This window comes from Plenodomus lingam (assembly GCF_022343315.1).
Source record: "Plenodomus lingam strain CAN1 chromosome Unknown contig_9, whole genome shotgun sequence".
Classification (NCBI taxonomy): Eukaryota; Fungi; Ascomycota; class Dothideomycetes; order Pleosporales; family Leptosphaeriaceae; genus Plenodomus; species Plenodomus lingam.
The window spans coordinates 1330550-1355218 of NW_027093973.1; the positions used below are offsets into that span (position 1 = coordinate 1330550).

Here is a 24669-nt window from a genome sequence, read left to right on the forward strand (position 1 = left end):
TGCTTATAAGGGATCTATAGGAGATACAGAATCTAGTCCTAAAGTAGGTAGGTAGGAGCTCTGCTTACCACCCCTATAAGAGCTAGATAGGGTGCCCTTACTTATCTCCGTGCTCTTATAGAGTAACCTACTAATAGCACTCTCTCCTCTAGGTCTTTCCTAGGAGCTACCTATTATAGTGTTAAAGTAAGTTAGATTACTACTATCTTAGGTAGTAAGACCCTAATCTATAACCTATATAGATCCTTTGTCTCCTATACTAAAGTTTAGTTCTAGTATTAGTTTAGGAGTTTAGAGCCCTATTAGCTTAGGGGACTTTATATAGATCCTTTGTACTAAGCTAGCTATACTTAGTACCTACGCTAGAGGTGTCTGCTTAGGGGGTTATAAATTACTAGGCTAGCTAGCCTAATTATCTACCTCCTCTAGCTCTACCCTACCCCCTAGCTCCTACGCTAGGTTTAGTCCTCCTTGCTTACTAGACTCCTTATATTACTCTACTATAATATAAAGCTAATTAAAGATATTAAGCTCTTTATATACTTCTCCTATATTATAGATCTTATCTTTACTAATAATATTAACTATTTTTTAAGCTTCTAACTATTAAAGCTACTCTAGATCTTTCTCTTTATAGAAAAGATCCTTATTAAAGGTAACATTCTGCGTTATAATAATCTAATTAAGTAAGGGGATTTATATCCTATATATATTAGATACTCTATATCCTACTAGAGATCTAATATAACCCTAAGGGTTTACCTTAAAAACCCTCTTATAACGCCTAGCTGCTTAATCTCTGTTAAGGGGGTAAGCTTAATAGCTATAGGCGTATATTGTACTCTAATTAGGGCGGAGATTAGTAGTTGCCTCCCTTATCTGCTCTAGTTGCTACTACCTAAAGTATCTAGTAAACTAACAATCTAGCACTTTATTAGGTAATATTATATTATAAGCATAGGACAGGCTTATATTATAGAGCTAAGTTGCTGCTTTAATAATTTTAGGCTAGAGCTTTATTAGTAGGTTAGCTCTAATACTTATTTTAATTAATTTTGTTATAATCTCCTGCCCTACTCTTTCTACTCCTCTATTAGGTTTATAGGTATATACAGGTGAGCTCTTAATTTTAATACTATTGTTAGCTACCTAGATCTAAAAGCAAGATTTGCTACACTAAGGGAGTGTTACAATATTATTATCTTGCATAATCTTAACTATACTAAGCTTATATTAGTTAAGTATTAAGCTCTTAAAATCTTTAAACACCTATATAATCTTATTAAGGTTTTTAGCTTGTAGTAGATAGGTATAAAGCTTTCCTAAGTAGTCGCACTTTAATACTAAGATCTATTACTTGTAAGCTATACCTGTTAGCATATTAAATAGATCCTATAATACCTAGTAGTATAGATATAGTAATCTTTCCCTTAGTTATCTTAATATAACCTATTAGGCATGTGTAATAGCGCAGTGCTCGCATTTGCTCCTAGGAGTTCCTTTAATTCTAACGTTTATTACTAACTTAACTAGAGCTTTAAGCGCCTTAGGTCCTAAATAGCCTAATTATTAGTGCTAAAGCTCCTTACTATTATATCTTAGGTAAGTTATCTAGGATTATTAGGGTTATTTAGGCACTATACTTTAGATTATTAGATAAGGAGTAGAGGGCTTATATTCTAGGAAAGTTAAGTTAAACTTGCGTAGTAACTTAGCTAATACAACGCTCTTTTCTAATAATCTAAACTATAAGGTGGCATCTAGCCTAAGGAACTAAACTCCTACTTTAAGTAATTAAGCTTCTAATATTATATTTATATAAAATCCTTCTACTAACACTATATTAGTAAGCACTAAATCTTCTATTTTTAGACCTCTTAGTCTATTAAGAGTATTAGGGATTACTCTAGTCCCTCTGCCTAAGATTAGAAAAGCTTAAGTTCCTGCTTTAACTATCTTATATCTAACTAATCTAAATAAGCTTTCTTCTAGGTAGCTTATATTATTAACTAGGTATACTACACCCCTGTTATTAAAGATAGTACTCTTTAATAGAGCGTAAGCTTTAAAGTCTATAGTTAAATAGATCCTATTTATTTTCTCTACTATTAATATAGAGTTAATTAGTGCTACCTAGATACTACCTAGATAGGTAATCGCGTTTACCTTACTACTATAATCTTAATTAATAGGATAGGACTTAATTAGAGCTTTTCTTATTTCTTTAAATTTTTAATTCCTATTAATCTTTTTCTTAATCTCTAATTATTAGGTAGTAGTAAGCTTATTACCTATATCTATCTAAGCTTTAATAATATTTTTATATTTAGGAGGCTTCTATAGGTAGGATCTACTATATAGGTATAAAGACTCCTTCTTAGGTTAATTAGAAGGTAGAGCTCCTATTATTACAAACACTCTAGGTCCCTTAGAGCTTAATCTTATATTATTCTCTTAGAGAAGTAATAAATAGATTTTAGTAACCTGTAGGAGGTTATAAGTTAGCTCTCCTATTACTAACTTTTTAATAATCCTTTAAAACATAGTTTAACCTTAATCTAGTAAGATCCTAGTAGATAAAGCTTTAAGATAGTCCTGTACTATAAGCTATCCTTTAATATTAGGAACGTTATATACCTTAGCTTGTGTATATAGGATTATCCACTCTTTCTACTAGTAATTAGCGTCTTAGCTACTTATCTTTACCTTAGCAAGATAAGCTTTATACTATAATCTTACTAGTATTATAGCGCTTAAATTAGTTAGCACTAGGTTATTATAGACCACTTAGATAAGTGCTTAGAGGGTTACTCTTCCTTAATTAACAAGCTCTATATAGGCTAGGGTAAGGATCCCTTAATCTACTATATTATTAACCTATATAAAAAGGTTCTAGATTACTAATAACTTTAATACCTAATCTAATAAGCAAGCTTAGTACTAGGCTATTTAGAGTTTATACTACTTGCTTATTATATTAGATAGTGTAATACCTATTAGCATGCTAGGCTTAATAGGTTTATTCTTAAAGTAATTTTTAGTATCCTAAGTATTAGGGTCTACCTCTACCTAGATCCCTTTAGTTAGGGTATAGTATCTAAATTGAATGTACTAGGTAGGCTAGTTAGTTAATCTAGTGAGTAGGATATCCCCCTTTAGGATTTAGTCGCTTATAGTAGAAGAGTAATAAGTAAGCTTCTGCTTAAGAAATAGTATAAAAAAAATAAAGCTTGCTAGCTTAGTATCTAAGTTAAATAATACGCTTAAATAGATAGGATAATCTTTAATAAGGTAAAGTGCAAACTAGGCTTATAACTATAGAAATTTAGATTACTAAGGTTAGGAATAATTTAGGAGATAGATTATTAGATTATATCTACTACGATTAGACTTATATATATAGAGCTTTAGCTACCCTTACTAGAAGGTGAATAATTAGTAAACCTTCCTTACTAGAGCTCCTGCTTTTTATTAGGCACTTAGCAGTAAGCTGGCAGTTGATTAGATAGTGGGTCATAAAGGGGTATTTGACCAGGATTGATCGGATCAAGATGCTCCGTGATCCAGTTGATATCCCTCCTGCAACACCTATAAAAAGGTGTCGCAATACAAATATCTTATCAATATCCCACCATATATATTAACTTGTTAGGGTGGGGTAACAGTGTTCACTTTTGCCCCATTCTTGGTTTGCGATAAAAGGCGTAGAGGGCTTCCCTCTCCTTTAAGATACTAAATACTATTATTAACGCTTATTGTATTCTCCCTTAAGGCTAGTCTATAATAGTATTGCAAATATGCAAATATATCCACAGGTACACACGTGCCTCAGCCTAGTCACTTGCGGCTGGTTACCATCAACAACTACGTCCTCTCCATCCACAAGCTAGACCTTAATATTACTGAGGTCGAATCTTGGGATTAATGATTTTGAGAGACTTCATGTTAAGTGAGCGGACCGCTATCCTTGCTGCTAAGCTAAGACAGCTTCTCCGCGCATATACAAGCTCTACGAACTAAAGCTGATCCCTAGAGAAGAGCCTAGAGGGATAAAGGGTTTTAGAAAAACCTCATAAGTGGAGTCTATATACCAATGCAAGCAACAGGCGGTGGAGATGCGCTATAAAGGAGGTAAGTGTTCCCTAGTGTTGCTGTATTGTATTTTGAATTACCCTGCCTGTCGTCTTCTCTTAAATAGTACCAAAGGCATAGTCCTACTCGCGACTATTGCTGATCATTTTGACGGTATCTTCCCATACGAATCAAGTGAATCTTTCAATTTGAGTAAACAAAGATAAGACATAGTCCGTATTTTAGTCATCTGACTACTTAACCGGACAACTCATACCGTCTCCGTTGAACTGCAGTGGGATATCCTCTAAGATCGAACTGGCGCTTATAATTTGCGTAACAGCTGTGAATTCACGATTACTTGGAGGCCCGGGATGGAAGATACATACATACTCTATTCACGATGGCGTGCATTGAAGACGCCAACATCTCGAGCCTCCAGGGCCTTCAAAGCCATCTTGCTTTCAAATATGTATTCTCTTCGAACCAGATCTTTACAGACTTACAGATAGCTGTGAAAACGCACAAACCAAATGATGCCGACCGTGTGAAAGCTCAGTTGTAGTGAAAACGCGAAATGAGCACTGTCGAGGACGCGTCTATCTTTCACCGCGACCGTCATTGTTGACGCACGTAGCGCGGGCGCGCTCCCCTTCTACTATATCACTCTTGACCTGCCTCGCTCAGAATTCTCTATACTTTTGAGTAGCTTCCAATCAACCTCAACCTCATTGTTGCACACTTTTGCCTACAAAAGCTCTTCCTGCTGGTTTAAATTCCCCAACACACCAACTCGAACGACACGAAGCATTCGCGCAAGAATTGGCAGTCAGAAGGGACGTGATTCCTGAGATTGCAGCGTTACGAGCTTTCTTTTGTCGACAGCGCATCATACCAACGCGATAGCTCGTGGCTCATCTTCTTCAATATCGGTGTCGCTCGTTCGCTATCAAACCGCCCAACCACTCGCACCGTCAGTCATATCCTCTACTCTTCACAGGGTAAACCTGATATCATCTTGTAGCCTTATCCAAAAGACTCTAATCGCCTTCGCAGGGATTCGCTGATGGCGGCCGCATGCTCTTTTTCCCTGGCTCAATGGGCACCCATCGCAATTCCCACCGCCATGTCAACAACTCACAGCGGAGCAAACACTACTGCAAACACATCCAATCCTGATCTTGTATCACCTAGCTCCATGCTTCTTGACACATTTCGCAAGGAGCCCGCCTGTCCACATTATAACAAGGACATAATTGGCTTGAAGCCTGATCATGAGGACCTTGCGATTCACCTTCTGTCAGACGCATTTGCAGTTCCTCGACACAACCCAGTATCCTCTATCGGCAACAGTATCGATGGAGATAACGAGATTGCTGATCTCAACTTTATGCATAGCGTCTTGATGCGAAAGGGTGCTGAGGATGCCGAGATCGCTTCACTGCCGCAGGTCGACGATTTCGTGGATGACAAACTTCCTGATGGTAGTCTGCGTATCTTAAAAGAGTACAACAATGCGTACATGAAGCATCAGACCGGAATACTGGCTTTTCACCTCGGGGCAGTCAATCCTGAACTCAAGCTCGAGTTCGCATACGCTGCAGAAGCCACGTCTGGGCACCACAAGATGCTCTCCAAAAAGTTCGAAGAGATATTCTTAAACCCCAAATGTGCCGAATATACCTCGGAGATGATGCAAGACTCGCAGGACCAGAACCACTCGCTGGTGTTGATTGAGGACTTGGACGAACTACCACTGCCACACGTGGAAGCCAACATAGTGCCACTCACTAAAGCGGATCTGATTGTTCGCGTTCAATTCAGTAATGATGAGCATGTCGTCTTCGTCGAAGAGGTTTCGGTCCGTGATGATTTGCCTGAGGATCCATATCTTTTCTCATCTTGCGAAGCTGGAAGGAAAGCGGCCGAAGCTCTGAAGTTGTACCAACAGGACAATGAGCAGATCACAGACAAGGTCCAGCTTGACGAAATCGAGCACCCAAAACAGGAGACTATCTCATCGGCTGCTAAACAGCTAAAAGAGTCCAATCGTCATTTGCACGAGAATTCTGGACAGAATGACTTCTTCTTAGCATGGACTTTGGTGAAACTAGAGAATTTGCGTGCGCCCAACCCTGACGAATTCTGGTGGGCATACCACCATCAACCGCATGATGTTGATTGGGGCAGCGGTATTCTTGACAACCGAGAAAACGTCCCCGCTCGCTTCGGACTCGAGGGCCCAGACATCCTTCAGGTTTGGCGAGAGGTCTTTGAAAAAGCCAACTTGGACCCCATAGATCTGTTCTCCACAGGACTTCTGCCATGCGAGGATGACTTTGGCGACGATCCCGAATACATGCAGGCCAAACTGCTGTGGTGGAAGCAGAAGATGGGAATCGATGGCATCGAAGCCATACTTCGCTACCACATTGGTCATGTCCGTGGACTGCGGCTTCCTGATACACTGGAGCACTTCCTTACCGACGAAGAGGAAGCATGGCTAAATCCGATCCCAATTCAACGCCCATACTTGTATATTCCGAGCGCGAAGCGAGTGTTCGATGGTCTACATGCGCAACCTGTTGATCCGGCCAAAGGAGGTTTCGTGGTAGTAAGCTGGCTGGACGAGGTCAATCAAGAGGAACTTATTCCAGACAATCGATTCGAGCAAGACAATGAGCAGCTGAGGAAGCTCATCGAGGACAGCGATGGATCCCTAGTAAAATATGACTGGGACTTTTGCTGGCGCTTCGCTTACAATGCCCTGATGGAGTACCAGGACTCGATCGAGCTGTATGCAGAGCCACATTGCCGCATCGAGAATTGGGCGCGTCCGATGTATTTGGATGAGCACGAGAACACATCCAATACTCCAGCAAAGTGCATTCTAGCACAGGGGGATTTGAGCGGGACAGTAAAGTCATTGCATCCTCCAGGCCTAAACATCTCCTCATCGGAACAAGAGTGCAACTTGAATGCTCTTATGGATGTTGTTGTAACAACCGTCCCTGCTGACATACAAATGAAGATGTCTGCATTATCAGAATGTCATAACCAACCTCTGGTAGATCAAGATAGGCACAAGCCCACTCCGGAAGATAGTGCTGCGCTTCACGCCTTCTTACAGCGTGTCGCATCTGAGCCTCTTCTAGCTTTATCCGACTTATCCACGATCAATAAGCCAAAAGAACAGCTTGTTCAGATCGCAACGCAGCACGAACCGACAACAGCATCGAGGCTTTCAAACCACGAAAAGAGCGTGCTCATAAGCATTTTGAACAATTTTGCATCACACAATAGTTCACGTCTAGTCCCTTTCGACCCCGAATTGCCTTCTTACTGTGGTGGTGGTGTTCCATTAGATGAGCCAGATGCTCTCACACTCCGAGGGTTGCTGCCCTACAATTTGGGGACTCGTTTGGACTTGACGCTATTCTCCCGACCTCGAAACAATGTGGAGAACAACCTCATGGCCTATCTCAGACCATAAAGGGATCGTTAGGCTTGCCCAAGACATCGCTATGTGCAACCCGGTATTGGACTCGACAGGAAGACTCGGCGGCTAAATCGCACCAAGACGGCGTCGTGTGTTGTGGATCGATGTACCGTGAGATACGCTCAGTGAATAGAGGAAGTATAGGAGGTACGAAACGGGGAGAAAGCGACGCTAAGACTTGGAGAGAAGCAGGTTGCATGTTTGCAAGTTGCTGTAGAATAAGTGTTAGAGAAGGACGTGGTGTCGTTCGAGACACCACGTTCGAGCATCGAGTCTTGAGTAATTTAGCAGTATTATCGACCAAAGACTGCGTGTGCAGCTTTGATTATAATAGACAGGCACTGTATTCACGTGAAGTATATTGCTGTGGTGGAGAGATTTCATCCAATGAAGCTGGAGACGAAGCGGTGAACTGGCTGCTAGTGCAGGCCGCGGCACCAAACCTAAACGAGCGACGATCGTCAGCTCTACTGGTTATGTCTCAGGAACGCTAGGATGGCATGAGCAATCACTGCAGTCCTATTGGCTGGAATCGATTACCTAAGCATTGCACCAACATCGGCTCTCCACAGCTTGTGGTCCGTCCCATGGCTGCAGAACCAGAGCTGGATTTATTGTTTACTCTTTTCTCGTTCTTCCAAATTCTCACCATCCTCAGTTCTGTCGAGATTGGATGAACACGAAGCACAAGACACACATAAAGACTTGCCCGCTTTCATCGCCAAAATGAGCCACCCAACCCATCCTGCGACTGTACACTTTCCTATAACCACCACCCTCCTCGCCGGCGGTCTTGACGCCGTCTACTTTCTTTCCAATAATGGTCCTACCTCGACCATTGTAGGCTCAGCCTGTAATTGACCCTTCCCAAGATTCCTTTTCATGATTCCAGCAGCTGATGCATCTATCCAGTTAAAACCCTCGATATAGCTATTAGCCCAGCAATGCTACCCCTGCTCTCCTACTATGCCACCATCCTCACTCTCCTCTTCTCCGCCCCAGCCATTGCTACCGGCGCATACGAGCTTATGCCTGTGATTCAGCGCGACGGTTTCTCGTCTAAGAAGGCAAAGGTCGGTGTGATGCATGCACTGATCAATGATCTTGGTGTTGTGGCTGCGGCGTATAATTGGTGGACTCGGAGGTCGAACCCAGGTTTCATGCCTACAGATACCAACATTCTACTAAGCGCCTTGGTGGCACTACCTGCGACCATGTGGGCGGCGTATCTGGGAGGCAGCTTGGTCTACATCCATGGGATGGGATTGAGGGGTGGACAGGCCAAGGCAAAGAAGAGGCAGTGAGGAGAGGAGTAGAGAGAAGCGTGGGATTTTTTTGTAGGAAAAGTGAGTGATTAGAGAATGATGATTGGTGAGAGGAATCAGTTCACCGGATTTTGATCAAGCTCTGATAGTCTCGATCCGTCTTGACTTCTCTTGGGTATCGAGCAGTGCGTAATACGTCAACACCACTTTGAACAGGACAAAAGACCCCCGAACTTCAATGAAGAACGTTCACTAAATTGTTGTCCACTTCTGCCATCTAACTTGAATGGATTGCGACTTTTGTCTAAGACAAGCTCATCGTACCAGCAGCATATCGGGAGCTTTGGATCACGAGTTTACTCACTGGAGAAAGGGAGGTAAAAGGTATGAAGTGCTCACATACGTTCAGAGCCAGGTGCCAAGAAGCAATTGCACTCTACAGTACATACACCCATGGATGCCTATACATAACACGAGGCTGACTTGCAGTAGGAACCCATCCGATTGTGTGATTCCTGTCCGTGGTTGTTAGCCAATTGTTGGCCAATCGGTGGGTCAACTTATCGCAGCTCCGATACCGGTAGCGCATCTCTCCCGGCGACCACGGCTCACGGCTCACATTGCACTCTACAACTTCTCGACAATGTATATTGACAAGCATGCAAGCATCTAATGACCAAAATCTCCGGCTTGGACCCAGTCCTTTGCTATGATCTCTACCCAATTCGACGTCCTTCGACGCTCGCTTAGACCTGCCTTGACCTACCCTATAGGGATATCTTACCTATCATTTGCCGACCCGCGCGCTACTCCACTCCAACCACGCGATAAGACTGGGCCATCCGTCTTGGACTTCACAAACCCACGCCCCAGGACCTTTTCCACCTTCCTCATTGCGATAGTAGACCATGCTGTTGACGTACGTAAGGATGCATGTACCTAAGAATGTGCACCTAGGCACCATGGCGTGTCGGCCCAGTTAGACACGCCTGCTTCACGCTTATCTCTCGTCTCCAACGGGTCAGATGCACTGCTTTTGATTTGCTAGCTGGGTGATCCTGCTAGATGATCCAGTCCCACGTATTGCCCGACATGGGGGATCCGACGAAAGGATTAGTCGGGATAGAGCCCTGACTCTATTCGTGTGGGATGGAGATCATGAAGCTGAGCAGCCACCGGTACTTGGCATACGCATGCCATTAGCGTTTGTATAAAAGGGCTTTGTGAGCCCTTTGAAGTACGAAGTGCGACTCTTTCCCGCCTTTCCATCACGGTACCAAGCAGGCAAGATGGGCTTCTTCCGATTACTGGCTATCGCGCCACTCGTCACCAGTTGCGTCCAGGCTGCGGTCTCAACAACAGGCTTTACGGTCACACTTGGAGACATCGATTACTTCTTGCCCCCTAAGCCTGTGGCAAGCATCACGGGTTGCAATGAAATTGAGGCATTGTTCAACGATGCCATGTTTGTACCGATCACCGTTGCATCGAACGAGACACAGGTAGCATCCTATGGCGAGAAGGACGATGTTTGGCAGGAAGGCTTTCTTGAAGGTGCGTATCACCGTCACGATTTTAAATGATATTCTAACAATTTACAGCCATGTTTATCCAAGGAGACAGTAAACCATTCGATTCTTCCAGCACGATCCTTTCAGGCACTGCCTCACGTGAATTGCCATCCGGTCCATACTTCATGACCGCTGCCGGTCATGTCTACGAGGCTTGGAGGCTGTTTCCTGATGTTCAAGGAGCATTCACAGAGTCGGTCACTGCCAACGGTGACGGTTCGTACTCGGTACTTCCAGCAGGCGTGCAAGGGCAGAACCAGGCCATCGCTGTCCCATCTCGTCTTTATTTCACGAAGACGATAGAGAGACCATTGGCTGGAGTGCGCATTGGTATCAAAGACATATACGATATCAACGGTTTGCGTACCTCGAACGGAAATCGTGCCTGGTATTGGCTGTATCCTCCCGCCAACAACACGGCGCCGCCCGTACAGAACCTTATCGATGCTGGTGCTATTATTATAGGCAAGATGATCACTTCGCAATTTGCAAACGGCGAGACGGCTACTGCCGACTGGGTCGACTACCACGCAGCATTTAATCCTCGTGGTGATGGGTACCAGGATACTTCATCCAGCTCTTCAGGTGGTGGTGCTGGTACTGCTGCATATCCTTGGCTCGATGTCTCCCTCGGATCTGATACTGGAGGTTCGGTCCGTGGACCCTCCCAAGTTCAAGGGCTTTACGGCAACAGACCTTCTCATGGACTCGTTTCTCTGGAATACACCATGCCCCTCAGCCCGGTATTCGACACCCCTGGATTGTTGGCCCGTAACCCGATTCTCTGGAAGGACGCGGCGCAAGCCATGTATGGAGTGAACATGACCGTAACTAAGACTTACCCTACTAGCATTAAAACTCTCGCTTGGCCTACCACAGCAAGCGATGCAGCCACGGAACTCCTGGTAGACTTCTTGGGCAACGTGACCAACTTCCTAAGTGCGAATTTCACCGCCTTTAACGTCACAGAGTCCTTTAGCACGGATAATCCGCATCTAAGCAATCTAGACACCCTGATGAACTTGACTTATGCCATCCTCATCACCAAGCAACAAGTCGAGCTCGTCCGTGAACCGTTTTACGTCGATTATGCGCAGAGACATGATGGCCGTCTGCCGTTTGTCAATCCTGTACCTCTGGCACGATGGGCATGGGGCGACAACCAAACAAACACCATCGATGAAGCCGTTAGCAACAAGACCATCTTTATGAATTGGGCGAACGAGACATTCCTTGCCCCGTCCGCTGAAACATGCTCGCAGAGTCTGGTCATGTATGGTACTGCCGGTCGCACATTGTACCGCAATACGTACTTGAGTCCCCCTGGTGTACCTTTTGGCTGGAGCAACAGCCGCATCTCGATCATGGCCGAGGTACCGGATTTCGTGGTCCCGATCGGTGAGGCGCCGTACAATTCGAGTATTACGGGGCATGTCGAGTATCTACCTATATCGGCGAATTTTTTGGCGGCCAAGGGGTGTGATGGCATGCTGTTTTCGCTTATCGAGGATTTGTATGAGGCAGAGATTTTGAAGGAGAGTTTGGTGGGGAGAAGTGGGTTGACAGGGGGTGATATCTTGCTAAGGCGAGAGCTTCTGGAGTATTGATGATAGGTTATACCGGTATGCCACTAACTATAATGTATATGAATTTAGACAGGACCAAACAGAGACATTGACGAAATATGATATTCAGGATTACTACGTTAGATGTCCATACACAAAGCTTCATCACATGGAGTCAGTATAGTTGGAGACAACTTTCTGACGTCATATTCAAGACGCGTCCTGAATACGCGTTGAGGTCGCGACCATGTAAAGCTATTGCAGCTCACTGGATCTGGGAAAGGAGAGGTTCGTGGACGTTAGCATCACTACAGTTACCACGGTTGAATCGATGGTCTTGATGACTTAAGCATATCAGACTAAAGAAGCATCCCTGAATGCCATAGGTTTGTACTCTAGAAGCACTAGCGTCTCCGCCGACGCGCCAAGACGTCTCTACCACACTATTCTGCCTCTCTACTTTACATCCCTACGCTTCAAGCCACCCGCGCAACGACAACCCCGACGCGTCAATCCGGCCATCGATCAATCATTGACCTTCCTCTCGAAATCGCCACTACGACCACACGCGAACATAGCGACAACGAATTATACGCGACTAGACGCGGCGAACGACGAAACGGGCATTATGGCGCGCAAGAGCGCTGTTGAATCTGATGGCGAAGCCTCGGCGCATTCCGACGTGGAGATGCAGGATCAGCAGGATGACAAGATGAACGGCTTCAAGAAGTTTGGGGTAAGTATGCCTCTACCTGCGCCTTCCCTCTACCTCAGCAAGAGCAAGGGAGCGGGTGCATTGTATCCATTCACCGGATGGTCTGCTGACATTATAGACACAGTATAACTTAGATACACCAGACTATACTGTACGAATAAAGCGGCCCCTTTCTGTTGGGTCATGCTGCGCACATACTAATGACTGAAAAAGGACTCTGACACAAATCCAAACACGACAGCAAGCAGTGTCGCAGGCGACCATGGGCATCAAGACGGTCGCAAGCGACGCGCTGAAGTGATGAACATGCGAAAGAGCATCTACGGCAAGAAGCACGATCGTCTGGGCGCGTCCAAGGAAGACGATACCATTCGGCGCTTCCGTTACCTCCTTGGCCTCACTGACCTCTTCCGTCACTTCATCGATACCAACCCCAACCCACGCATCAAGGAAATTCTCGCAGAGATTGATCGCCAAGACGCGGAAGAGGTCAAGAAGTCGAAAGCAAGCAAGGTGCGCAAAGGTGGTGCGGCCGCAGAACGCAGGCGCAAGACAGAACAAGAGGAGGACGCCGAGTTGGTGCGCGAAGAGAAGCATGGTGGGCACAACGAGACCGTCTTTCGCGAGTCACCAGGCTTCATCAAGGGCGGCACCATGCGCGATTACCAAGTTGCAGGTCTCAACTGGCTGATTTCTCTGCATGAGAACGGTATCTCGGGAATTCTCGCCGATGAGATGGGTCTCGGAAAGACGCTGCAGACGATTTCCTTCCTCGGTTACCTGCGCTTTATTGCAGGCATAACTGGTCCACATCTTGTCGCCGTTCCAAAATCAACGCTCGACAACTGGAAGCGTGAATTTGGAAAGTGGTGCCCAGAAATCAACGTCCTGGTCCTTCAGGGAAACAAGGACGACCGTGCCGAGCTCATCAAGGATCGACTGGTTGACGAAAAATTCGACGTTTGCATTACCTCATACGAGATGATTCTACGAGAGAAGACACACTTGAAGAAGTTTGCATGGGAGTACATCATCATCGATGAGGCGCATCGCATCAAGAACGAAGAGTCGTCACTTGCACAGATGGTCCGCGTGTTCAATTCAAGAAGCAGGCTGCTCATCACTGGTACTCCTCTTCAAAACAATTTGCATGAGCTATGGGCACTTCTCAACTTCTTACTTCCCGACGTTTTCGGAGACTCTGCCGCTTTCGACGACTGGTTCTCGCAACAAAATGCTGACTCTGACGCTGTCGTTCAACAGCTACACAAGGTTTTGCGACCCTTTTTGCTTCGGCGTGTCAAGGCCGATGTGGAAAAGTCACTTCTGCCCAAAAAGGAAATCAATTTGTACGTTGGCATGTCTGACATGCAAGTGCAATGGTACAAAAAGATTCTCGAGAAAGACATCGATGCTGTCAATGGCGGTGCTGGCACTAAGGAATCGAAGACACGATTGCTTAATATTGTTATGCAACTGCGAAAGTGCTGTAACCACCCTTATCTGTTCGAAGGTGCAGAGCCAGGTCCGCCGTACACTACAGATGAGCATCTGGTTACAAACGCTGCCAAGATGGTCATGCTTGACAAGCTACTCAAGCGTATGAAGGCCAAGGGCAGCAGAGTACTCATCTTCTCCCAGATGAGTCGAGTGCTGGACATCATGGAGGATTATTCGGTAATGCGAGGCTATCAGTACTGCCGTATCGACGGATCGACCGCCCACGAAGATCGTATCCAGGCCATCGATGATTACAACAAGGAGGGCTCCGAAAAATTTCTATTCTTGCTGACCACACGCGCCGGCGGCTTGGGTATCAACTTGACCACTGCCGACGTTGTTGTACTCTTCGACAGTGATTGGAATCCCCAGGCCGATCTTCAAGCTATGGACCGTGCTCATCGTATTGGCCAGACCAAGCAGGTGTACGTGTTCCGTTTCGTGACGGAGAGTGCGATCGAAGAGAAGGTTCTCGAGCGCGCAGCCCAAAAGCTGCGTCTTGACCAGCTTGTCATCCAGCAAGGACGCACACAGCAACCTGTAAAGAATGCTGCTTCGAAGGATGAACTCCTGACTATGATTCAACATGGTGCTGAAAAGGTTTTCAACAGCAAGGGTGCACTGGGTCCTGCCGGTGATGGAGAATTCGCGGATGACGAGTTCGACGAAGTCATGAAGCGTGGTGAGGAGATGACTGAGAAGCTCAACAAGCGCTACGAGGCACTTGGTCTTGATGATCTACAGAAGTTCACATCTGACTCGACTTATGAGTGGAATGGTGAGACATTCCAGCCTCGCAAGAAGGAGATTGGCATCTCATGGATCAACCCATCGAAGCGCGAACGCAAGGAGCAAAACTATGGCATCGACTCATACTACCGCAAGGCCCTCGTCACTGGAGGACGAACTGAAAGCAAGCAGCCTAGGATCCCAAGGGCACCCAAGCAAATCGTCATTCACGATTATCAATTCTTCCCCGAGCGATTGGCGGAGCTCCAAGACAAGGAGACGGCATGGTATCGAAAGGAAAATGGCCTCAAGGCTCCACTCCCGGATGGGCCTGATGAAGATCTCGAAGCTCGCGAGGCTGATCAAGAGCTTGCACAGAAGGAGATTGACAATGCCGAACCCCTCACAGAAGAGGAGAAGGCGGAGAAGGAACGCTTGATTGAGAAAGGTTTCCCCGAGTGGAACAAGCGTGATTTCCAACAGTTCCTCAACGGGACTGCCAAGTACGGCCGCACAAACTACGAAGGCATCTCGGAAGAAGTCGACGGCAAAGATGCGGATGAAATTGCCGCCTACGCCAAAGTGTTCTGGAAGAAGTACAAGACACTGGAACAATGGCAAAAGCACATTGGCGTGATCGAAGAGGGTGAACAGCGCGTTCGCCAATCTGAAATCCGCAAAAACCTCATCGCGAAGAAGGTTGGCATGTACCGCATGCCTCTCCAGCAAATGCAGATCAAATACACAGTTTCGACAACGAATAAGAAAGTGTACACGGAGGAGGAAGATAAGTTCCTCGTCGTCATGTTGCACAAGCATGGGGTCGAGGGCGACATGATCTACGAAAAGATTCGAGATGAAATTCGAGAATCCCCACTCTTCCGCTTCGACTGGTTTTTCCTGAGCCGCACGCCCCAGGAGATTGGCCGACGATGCACGACGCTCATCACGGCCATTGTGCGGGAGTTGGGCGACGCGGATGCGCAGACTGGCAAGGGCGGCAAGCGTGTGTATGAAGAGGAGACAGAGGAGGACGAGGATGAGGAGCCGGTTAAGAAGAAGGCAAAGAATGGGGTCAAGGTATGTTCATGATCAAACAGGATTTTACTGAGTGTGATTGCTGATGCGGGACAGAACAAGCAGCTGGATGTGGTAAAGGCCAAGGCGTCGCCGGCGTCGACGTCTCCCTCGAGGGCTAGCAGTGTTGCTTCGAGCGGGTCGGCGAAGAAGGCAAAGGGTAAGAAGAAGTGAGTGCGGAGTGCAAGGATAGTGGGAAGGGCTGGCTGGCATGAACATGGTGTTTTTTGGCGTTTTTTTTTTGCAAGAAGTTATATCTAGTGTATACACCTATCTAGACTCCTGAAAAAGGTGTGATGCTTGATGAGACTGGCAAATCATTTTTGCCTCTGAAATTCTCAATTTTCGGACAAGGGATCCAAGTATGTGTTTTTTTTCCTTTTCGTTATCAAGCTTTGTTTGCATTCCAGCAAGCTTTAGGGCATGTAATCTCAAGAAAGTCTTGTTTTGGCCGTTGTCCCAGGTTTTCCCACTGTGCGCTGAGTTCAGACGGAAATTGGCCTCTTCGCTCAATCGGGAAGGTGGCGGTGTTTGTGTTTTGGGGGGATGGTGGGGTCACGGGTGATGACGCGCCTGCCGGGGTTCCAACATTTCGACTTCAACTTGTGCGCACAGTGGGCAAACGACACAGATTACGTGCTGATTTTGTGGATTCGAGAGTCGCAAGCCTGGTTGATTGTGCACGGAACTGGAGTGCGGTACAGAGCGCCTGAAGGTATCAAGGTATGTGTGTGCATGTCCCTGTTGGAAGCTTCGCGAAGCTTCCGCATACTGGCAGATCTTGACCGACATTCAGGAAATTCACATTGTAGAGACAGAGAAGTCGGCCAGTCTCCACTGTCCAGCCACCATTTGCCGAATTTGATCACACTCGACCGATTCGACACTACAGCGGACATTCAAAATGGCATCCACGGCGCTCATTGACGCGGATATGGAGCCCACACTCCAGTCCATTCTCGATCAGAAGACGCTGCGCTGGATATTTGTGGGTGGCAAGGGTGGTGTGGGAAAGACGACGACATCGTGTTCGCTCGCGATACAACTGGCAAAACACCGCAAGTCCGTCCTCCTCATCTCGACGGACCCCGCGCACAACCTGTCAGACGCGTTCAATCAGAAGTTTGGCAAAGATGCCCGGCTCATCGAGGGCTTCGACAACCTCAGCGCCATGGAGATTGACCCGAATGGCAGTATACAAGACTTGCTGGCAAGTGGTGCAGAGGGGGGAGAGGATCCCATGGCGGGACTCGGAGGCATGGGCAACATGATGCAGGATTTGGCCTTTAGCATCCCCGGTGTAGACGAAGCCATGTCCTTTGCCGAGGTGCTCAAGCAAGTCAAGTCCATGTCGTACGAAGTCATCATCTTCGACACGGCGCCTACTGGCCACACGCTGCGCTTCCTACAATTTCCCACCGTCATGGAGAAGGCGCTCTCCAAGGTCTCGCAGCTCTCTCGTCAGTTCGGCCCCATGCTCAACACCTTCCTTGGCTCGTCGGGTAGATTACCGAACGGGCAGAATATGGATGAGCTGATTGAGAAGATGGAGGCGCTCAGGGAGACCATTGCCGAAGTCAATGGGCAGTTCAAGGATGCAGATCTGACGACGTTTGTCTGTGTCTGCATCCCAGAGTTCTTGAGCTTGTACGAGACGGAGCGCATGATTCAAGAACTCAACAGCTACGAGATTGACACGCACTCCATTGTCGTGAACCAACTGCTCTTCCCCAAGCAAGACAACCCGTGTGAGCAGTGCAATGCGCGACGGAAGATGCAGAAGAAGTATCTTGACCAGATTGAGGAACTGTACGACGAGTTCAATGTGGTCAAGATGCCTTTATTGGTCGAGGAAGTGCGGGGCAAAGAGAGGTTGGAAAAGTGAGTCTTCCCTTTGATGTGCGCATCGGTACTACCGTCCGATGCTGACCAACATTGCAGGTTCAGCGAGATGCTCGTGAAGCCGTTTGTCCCTCCGCAGTAAGAATAAGCCTCGGCCTGTCCACCCGATGGCGCGAGCATGGGTCCGTGGTGTATTGGAGTACGCATTCCAAGGTCGCGGTGTCGAGAGATGCACTGCAACGTCCTCGATCCCAGAGGGATATGAAGAGGTGTGGCAGGGAAGAGATGCCTGCACATTCTAGCACCCGACACCAGGCCTTCTCCGCATTTTCCGCCCAAAAGCAGGCTTAGGGCATCCGCCCTGTCGACCACCCAGGCCATTTCTGTCTCGTTTTGTTGGTCAAGTGGACTTGGTGGACCTTTTTTCTTTTTTAGAAGCCTCGGTAGTTTTTTTTTTTTTTGATTTTGGTTTGCGGGAAATATCTTGACACGATGGGAATACATCCGCCCGGATCGCAACGGGACAAGACGTTAGGACTAGACCTGTTCTTTGCTTTGTGCCCGTTGCCAGCTGACATTTTGGCATCGTTTGTCGTCGCCGTCGTCGCAGCGTTCTTACCGCTGCGACTGCTTGCGCGAACTTGTGTTGTGAATCATGGGTGTATCATGTGTGTATGTATGTATGTATGCATGTGCCGTACCTATTACACTGGTTTTGACACTGGGAGTCCAATCATGCCCCCGCCGTGCCTAATCGGAAACCACGACTTTATTTCTCCCGCCGTCAGTGCGCATCGTGTCGTGTCGTGTCGTGTCGTGTCGTGTCCAGACAAACAGGCATGTGTACCTACATGTGCGGCAAGTTTAGTGCAAGACATTGGCCATCTAGGTTTCCGTACCGGTACCGGGTTCCCCGCATACTGTAAACACTGTCCACCGTGCATTCTACACACGTGGTCTGCTGGGGCCACGCAAGCACATCCCAGCTTCTTAGTCCGCTTGGGGACTCGACTCGCCGCATCGAGGTGCTGGGCTTGGGCATGCGGGCTTATGCAGGGTATGGTTTGGCGGGGCTGCGTGGGTTTGGGTATGGTATGGTACTTTGTATCTACCTGCGAGTAAGTGAATGGGGACGGGGAGGGATGGCGGGGCGGGCTGGGAGCTGGACGTTGAATGGTGGATACCGGTACCGGTACCACTCAGTCGACACTCAATACCTACTCGACATTCAATACTCGTGCGCGCAGCTTACACATAGCGGTACAAGTCGCCCGCAATCTCACGGTTTGTCTGGGCGTCTACATACAAACATGGCATGGCTCTCTTCAACACACTGGAGCTTTGCCACGTTGCCGTGATCCGATCCCATCTAACATCCCTGTCGGACTTTGGGCGAATAAGATGAGCCATCTCTAGTTCATACTCCATTCTGATTCGTCCGGCTTCACGACAAGGATACCTCAATCACCCCAACATCCACCAGCCGGGTCCTGTGCATGCTCCACTAGGAATTCAAGATCTGGCGGGCACATTCCCACACATCCTACGCACACTCTCGGCCCCGGCCGGAAAGAAGAGAAATTAGTAATGGTGGAGATGGCCAAACTTGAGCAATCCTAACACTCCTACAGTGATCTTTCTAAATATTTTCTGACAGAATACATCCTCTAACACAAGACAGCCTCTTGACAGGAAACCAGAGCCTTGGCTTTGTCGAGGCGGCGTGGGCAAGTCAATCTTTGGTGTTTGTGAGTTGATCGTTGATATTTGTGAGTTGATCGTTGATATTTGTGAGTTGATCGTTGATATCTCATCTTCCGGACTGCGCTAGAGACAGACATATCTAGTATCTACCGGTACAAGATCACCAAAACTCGGGCTATGCTGCCGGCTAGAATTCCATGGCCAAGCTTCCTGAACAACCTCCCCGTTTCGGTCGTTCCACCGCGTTCCCGACTAGATACCACGACTCGCTTCGACTCTGTACAGCTCATGGGTCATTTTTGGCATCGTAGCCTTGTCCCTTTTACCCCGTACCCGCGACTGCAGCGGCCAAGTATCTGTTCTGGGTAAGTTCGCGGCTGATGAACCTAGCGATGCCTGCCTTTTTGCATTCTACCAGCCTGGTGGCAGCCTGGCAGGTGTGTGTGGACCTGGGTCTACCGGGCTTTTGCAATGGTTTGCGTGCCCTTGTGGTGGTGGTCAGCACCAGTGCAGTAGGAATGCAGTCGGGATGGGTATAAAGTCCTCTAGAGGGCGCGCGGTAGCTGGAGAGCCAGATTGTGTGTGTCTGCCCTCGTCTTTCTCCCCTTCTTCTCTTTTCTTTTCCTCCGGTCTTTCAAACGTCAACCGGCAAACCGGTATCTTGAAAAGATCAAGTCTGGGTGAAAGCAACATGCCTTCCCTCATCAAACTCGGAGCGCTGCTCCTTTGTGCAGTTCACTCTGTCACCTCAGTGCCATTCGAAATTGAGAAGAGAGGTACGATGGAATCAATGGTGTGCTATTTTACTCTGTTCCTAATTAGCATCGTAGCCGTCTCTGCCAGTATCCTCGACCGACTGCAGTTGTTTGCCCAGTGGTCAGCGGCATCTTACTGCCTGGCCAACAACAACAGCCCAAATACGAAAATCACCTGTCCCCAAGGAAACTGTGCTCGCGTGGAAAGTGCGAATACAAACACCCTGACTGAGTTTGAAAAGTACGTCCTAGATCCATCTTCCCTCGACAAAACACCATAGCCACACCATCTCCACCCACCCCACCCAACCTAACAAACCCCCAGCTCCCGCCGCTCCGACATCACCGGCTTCATCGCCACAGACAGCACAAACCGACTCATCGTCCTCTCCTTCCGTGGCTCCCGCTCCGTCCGCAACTGGATCACAAACGCCCAATTCTTGACCACATCCACCACAATCTGCCCCTCCTGCGCCGCCTCCACCGGCTTCTGGAACTCCTACCGCGAAGCCGAAGCCAACGTCATCGCCACCATGACCGCCGCACGCACCCAATTCCCCAGCTACCGCATCGTCGCAACAGGCCACTCCCTCGGCGGCGCCCTCGCCTCCCTCGCCGCCGGCTCCCTCCGCCAACGCGGCTTCACAGTCGACCTGTACACATACGGGGCCCCGAAAATCGGCCAGGAATCCCTCGCCCAATTCCTCACCAACACCTCCAACGGAAACTCCTTCCGCGTCACCAAACGCTCCGACCCTGTACCCAAGCTGCCGCCCACGGGCCTCGGCTACAGGCACATGAGCCCAGAGTACTACATTACCGCGGGCAATGGCGTTGCTCCTACCACGGCGAATATTCAGGTTCTCCAGGGAACGATGAATCTTGGGGGGAATGAAGGTGATTGTGGGTTTGATGTTGCCTCGCATTTGGATTATTTTGGCAATATTAGCGCTTGTGAGGGAGCCGAGGGGATTGAGATTTAGACTGGTGGGATTTGGGCAAGTCAAGTCAGCATCTCTTCTTTTTGAAAAGGGTGTGAGTGTGGGGTGGGAAGGATTGGGGTCCAGAATTCAAGTGTGGTTGTACAGTTTTTCGCATCGAGGACCTTTTTCCCCCCCTTCTTTTCTTTCTTTTTGTTGCTTTTTGAGATTATTTTTTTCCTTGATTATTTCTTCTTCTTCTTCTTCTTCTTCTTCTTGTAAATAGAAACAGATAGGGAAAAGGGGGGATGGAGTCGAAATCTTCAATTCCAATGGATTTCAATGCTTACTTTGACATATCATGCCATGACCCCGGTCGTGAAACAAAACCTTGACTCCAACTCCACAGTGCCAAAAAAACAAATTAAACAAAAGTACCCATGGATGTATGCAAGAACGCACAGCAGGTACGAGGATGTAATGCTGGTGACGAAAAACAAGCGCCAACAATTTCTCCACGGGACAGAAAAGAATAGTGTTGCTTCAGCGTCCGATGTGAGAGGAGAATATAATATGGAATACTTTTGATCAAGGAGAGCGAATGCTTAACCTCCTTTCCAACTGTGGAAAAACTTTCTCGGTAGAATCCAGCAAAGACAAAGACAATGCAAATACGCGTATACACCAGGATTTCCCCCCTTTTTTTTTGCAGAGAAAAAAAAAAGTACGGTACATGCAGACACCCAGACCAAGCGAGCCCGGTTACGTCCGGTGAAATCAAAGTCTATCCTCGCTACCGGTACGCCATGCCGTGCTATGAAGCATAAACGAGGAAGCTATATGAATAAATTGGCTAGTACAACTGTACATGCAACTGTAAGTTGTGCCCCTGATGTACCATCATGGTACGCCTCTCAGCGAGCGCCACACCACCGCTCACACAATACGGTCCGCGCACAGCACCTCTTCAGCCCCCCATCAAACCGCCCCTTTCCTCCCCAACACAACACCAACTCTACTCGCACCGCCCGACGCCCGCTCCTTGCCCGGTATAGAGCAGGTCCGCGCCCTATCCCGCGCCCGGCCCACTTTCCCGCGCGTCTTGTGTGGAGCGGGAGTATGCGCACTCGGGGTGGCGGGACCGCTGATGGCGTGTTTGGAGTGGCTTAGGCCAAACGACGGTTTTACTGTTTCTGCGGTGTGTCTTGGGGTCTTTGGAGACGGCTTTTTGGGCTCGTGGGGGGGTTTGGTGGGGGAGGGGGAGGGGGAGGGGCGGGTGTGGTATTTCGGGTCGTTGTCGGTTGAGGAGGAGGAGGAGGAAGAGGAGAAGGAGGAGGAGCGGGATGTGTATGAGTTGCGGCGGGATGGGGGATTACGGAGCGGTGATTTGTGCTCTAGTTTTGGTTTGAGGGAGTTCCTGGGGGGCTTGGTGGATGTTACGGGGATGGGGATGGGTTTGATAGGGTGGGGTGGAGGGGCGGATGCGGTGGTGCTGGTGGTGCTGGTGGAGGTGGTTGTGCTGGTGGAGAGTAATCTGGTTGAGGATACGGTGGAGAGTTGGGGACTCGGCGGGGGAGCTGGGTTATCGTCAAGGTCGATGAGGAGGTCTATTGTTGGGCTTGCTGGTTGAATAATGTGGCTTAGTGGGATGGGTGGAATGGCTTGTACTGCTCGCTCGGAGACTGTCTCGCGCCTGAGTAAGCTACGCTTTGGCCGGACGTCGTCGGCTGGCGCCTTCTCGCGCTCCAGTTCAGACCTCCGCTTGAAGATGGATGGATCGAAGACGCGACGAGCTGGTACGTGGTTGGCATCCACGTCCTCGTCCTTGTTCTGAGCCGCCCGGCGTTGTTCAATCCAGGTGGGACCGCGAGCTACAACCGCGAGTTTCTCCTTCCACCACCTAGGATAGCCTTGGGTGAAGCCCAGCTCCTTGAGTTTGGGCAGATCGGGCATCTCGTGCTTGTACTTGCAGCCCACGACAGTGAAGTCGCACTCGCCTGTCCGAATCCAGTGCGTGCAAAACTCTTTCTTCGATGAATCTGGCTCGATGCCTGAAGGATTGCGCACCTGGTAACCGCAACGCTGAGCTTCGAGTGGGTAGAGCTCTGCGAATTTGTCAGTCAAGGACAATGTCTTCTCCGGAGTGGCAGTGGAGGTTGTGCGATGCGTAGATGGGATGTCGATGGGCACTGTGGGTGAATGAGACCACCGGTTGGGGCGGGCGACCGGCTCATCCACCATTAAATGATCATTGCGGACTTGATGATCAGGAGCACGGAACTGAGGTTTCGCCCACGTAGTAGATGGGGAAGAAGTAGGTATAGAAGGGGCTTGGGCAGAGCCATTGGAAGAAGCGCTGGTTGGCTCAGGCAGATACTTCCAACGCTCGCTCGACATCTGCTGATGTGTCAATTGGCGAGGAACTCCAGGTAGGCGAAATGGCAGCTGATCCACAGGCACCATTGGGACCATGACATCGTTGCCTCGCAGCATGTAGTAACGCAGTTCTTGGGGTATGGCACATGCAGGCTGATGCGGGTTAGTCATGGTAACGTTGATGGATGGTTTCCTGTAGCCACGAGTGCAAAGAGTAAGAGCCGATCAAAAAATCCCTGAAAATATGTGTTATAACAGGATAGGACTTGTCGTAGTGGAGATAGCGAAGATGGGAAAGAAGGAAAATCCGAGTGCTAATAAGCTGCACACCAGGTACCGTGCATGAGACAACAAAGATTGTCTCTGAATGGTAACAAATGGCTTTGCAACAATATCATGCAGCTTTCCGTCAATGTAGCATGGACATCACAATTTGTCAACAGTAGGCTGCGAAAATCGGCCTGTTTGTTGTAAGTAAAGCGCAGAGGTTCTGCCCACGATGATGCCTATAGCCACCAGCCACAACCATAGCCACTTGATCAGTTCTGTCATTCGAACCTGATGGGATTTCCATTTGTTCGTAGAGGGTCCGTGGTGTTGTGTCTTCAGCCTAGAGACAGATGTCCGAGACAAAACAAACGACCAGTCGGAGCAACTGTCAGTCACACATACCTGCGTAGTTCTGCTCAAGCAACAGGGCGGCTTGGTCCTGACGCAAACAGCTAACAATCAGGTCGCGCCTTATACCAATCTCTGTATCTTGAAGAGTCTGCAAAGATGGAATTGTATTTCCAGTAACTGCCGGTACCGGTACCGTTAGCGGAGTCTGCGCTACGGCCAAGTTAGCAAAGATTGGATCATCAAAGCCTGTAGAATTGTCAAAGCACGACAGGCCTAGCTTGTCCTATGGACTCTGGTTGCCAGGTAGCCTCGGATTCACGCGCCCGGAATTCTGCGAGTTGCGGAAATGTGTGCAAGGAGACCGTCGCTTTTTCTACCGTACTCGTACCTGCCAGGTGATTCGGCTGGTGGACACGGAGTTGTGATCCCTGTGATGATCCGCGCCTTGGCTTCCATCGT

General features: G+C 48.2%; 8 protein-coding genes across 8 annotated transcripts; 7 read left to right on the forward strand and 1 right to left on the reverse strand.

Annotated features, from left to right (window-relative positions):
- Nucleotides 1-5197: 5197 nt before the first annotated feature.
- Nucleotides 5198-7564, forward strand: IAQ61_010919 (uncharacterized protein; the record flags this gene model as incomplete). Its single annotated transcript, XM_003834933.2, has 1 exon — nucleotides 5198-7564. One exon carries the CDS (start codon nucleotides 5198-5200, stop codon nucleotides 7562-7564), a length of 2367 nt encoding a protein of 788 aa, XP_003834981.2.
- A 732-nt stretch (nucleotides 7565-8296) lies between these two features.
- Nucleotides 8297-8874, forward strand: IAQ61_010920 (uncharacterized protein; the record flags this gene model as incomplete). The annotated part of the gene is made up of 2 exons (XM_003834934.1): nucleotides 8297-8423; nucleotides 8483-8874. The coding sequence occupies 2 exons, from the start codon at nucleotides 8297-8299 to the stop codon at nucleotides 8872-8874; spliced, it is 519 nt and encodes a 172-aa protein (XP_003834982.1).
- A 1564-nt stretch (nucleotides 8875-10438) lies between these two features.
- IAQ61_010921 (uncharacterized protein) lies at nucleotides 10439-12013 on the forward strand (the record flags this gene model as incomplete). Its single annotated transcript, XM_003834935.2, has 1 exon — nucleotides 10439-12013. One exon carries the CDS (start codon nucleotides 10439-10441, stop codon nucleotides 12011-12013), a length of 1575 nt encoding a protein of 524 aa, XP_003834983.2.
- A 77-nt stretch (nucleotides 12014-12090) lies between these two features.
- On the forward strand, nucleotides 12091-16166 carry IAQ61_010922 (uncharacterized protein; the record flags this gene model as incomplete). The annotated part of the gene is made up of 4 exons (XM_066098983.1): nucleotides 12091-12220; nucleotides 12574-12809; nucleotides 12900-15925; nucleotides 16016-16166. The coding sequence occupies 4 exons, from the start codon at nucleotides 12091-12093 to the stop codon at nucleotides 16164-16166; spliced, it is 3543 nt and encodes a 1180-aa protein (XP_065951141.1).
- Nucleotides 16167-16556: 390 nt separating this feature from the next.
- Nucleotides 16557-16857, forward strand: IAQ61_010923 (uncharacterized protein; the record flags this gene model as incomplete). Its single annotated transcript, XM_066098984.1, has 2 exons — nucleotides 16557-16715; nucleotides 16789-16857. The coding sequence occupies 2 exons, from the start codon at nucleotides 16557-16559 to the stop codon at nucleotides 16855-16857; spliced, it is 228 nt and encodes a 75-aa protein (XP_065951142.1).
- Nucleotides 16858-16896: 39 nt separating this feature from the next.
- GET3 (Golgi to ER traffic- protein) lies at nucleotides 16897-17877 on the forward strand (the record flags this gene model as incomplete). The annotated part of the gene is made up of 1 exon (XM_003834937.2): nucleotides 16897-17877. One exon carries the CDS (start codon nucleotides 16897-16899, stop codon nucleotides 17875-17877), a length of 981 nt encoding a protein of 326 aa, XP_003834985.2.
- A 1440-nt stretch (nucleotides 17878-19317) lies between these two features.
- IAQ61_010925 (uncharacterized protein) lies at nucleotides 19318-21567 on the forward strand. The gene is made up of 4 exons (XM_066098985.1): nucleotides 19318-19603; nucleotides 19666-20314; nucleotides 20369-20534; nucleotides 20619-21567. Exons 2-4 carry the CDS (start codon nucleotides 20068-20070, stop codon nucleotides 21274-21276), a joined length of 1071 nt encoding a protein of 356 aa, XP_065951143.1. The 5' UTR covers nucleotides 19318-19603; nucleotides 19666-20067; the 3' UTR covers nucleotides 21277-21567.
- Nucleotides 21568-22397: 830 nt separating this feature from the next.
- On the reverse strand, nucleotides 22398-24450 carry IAQ61_010926 (uncharacterized protein; the record flags this gene model as incomplete). The annotated part of the gene is made up of 3 exons (XM_066098986.1): nucleotides 22398-22417; nucleotides 22590-23782; nucleotides 24425-24450. 3 exons carry the CDS (start codon nucleotides 24448-24450, stop codon nucleotides 22398-22400), a joined length of 1239 nt encoding a protein of 412 aa, XP_065951144.1.
- Between the last annotated feature and the right edge of the window lie 219 nt (nucleotides 24451-24669).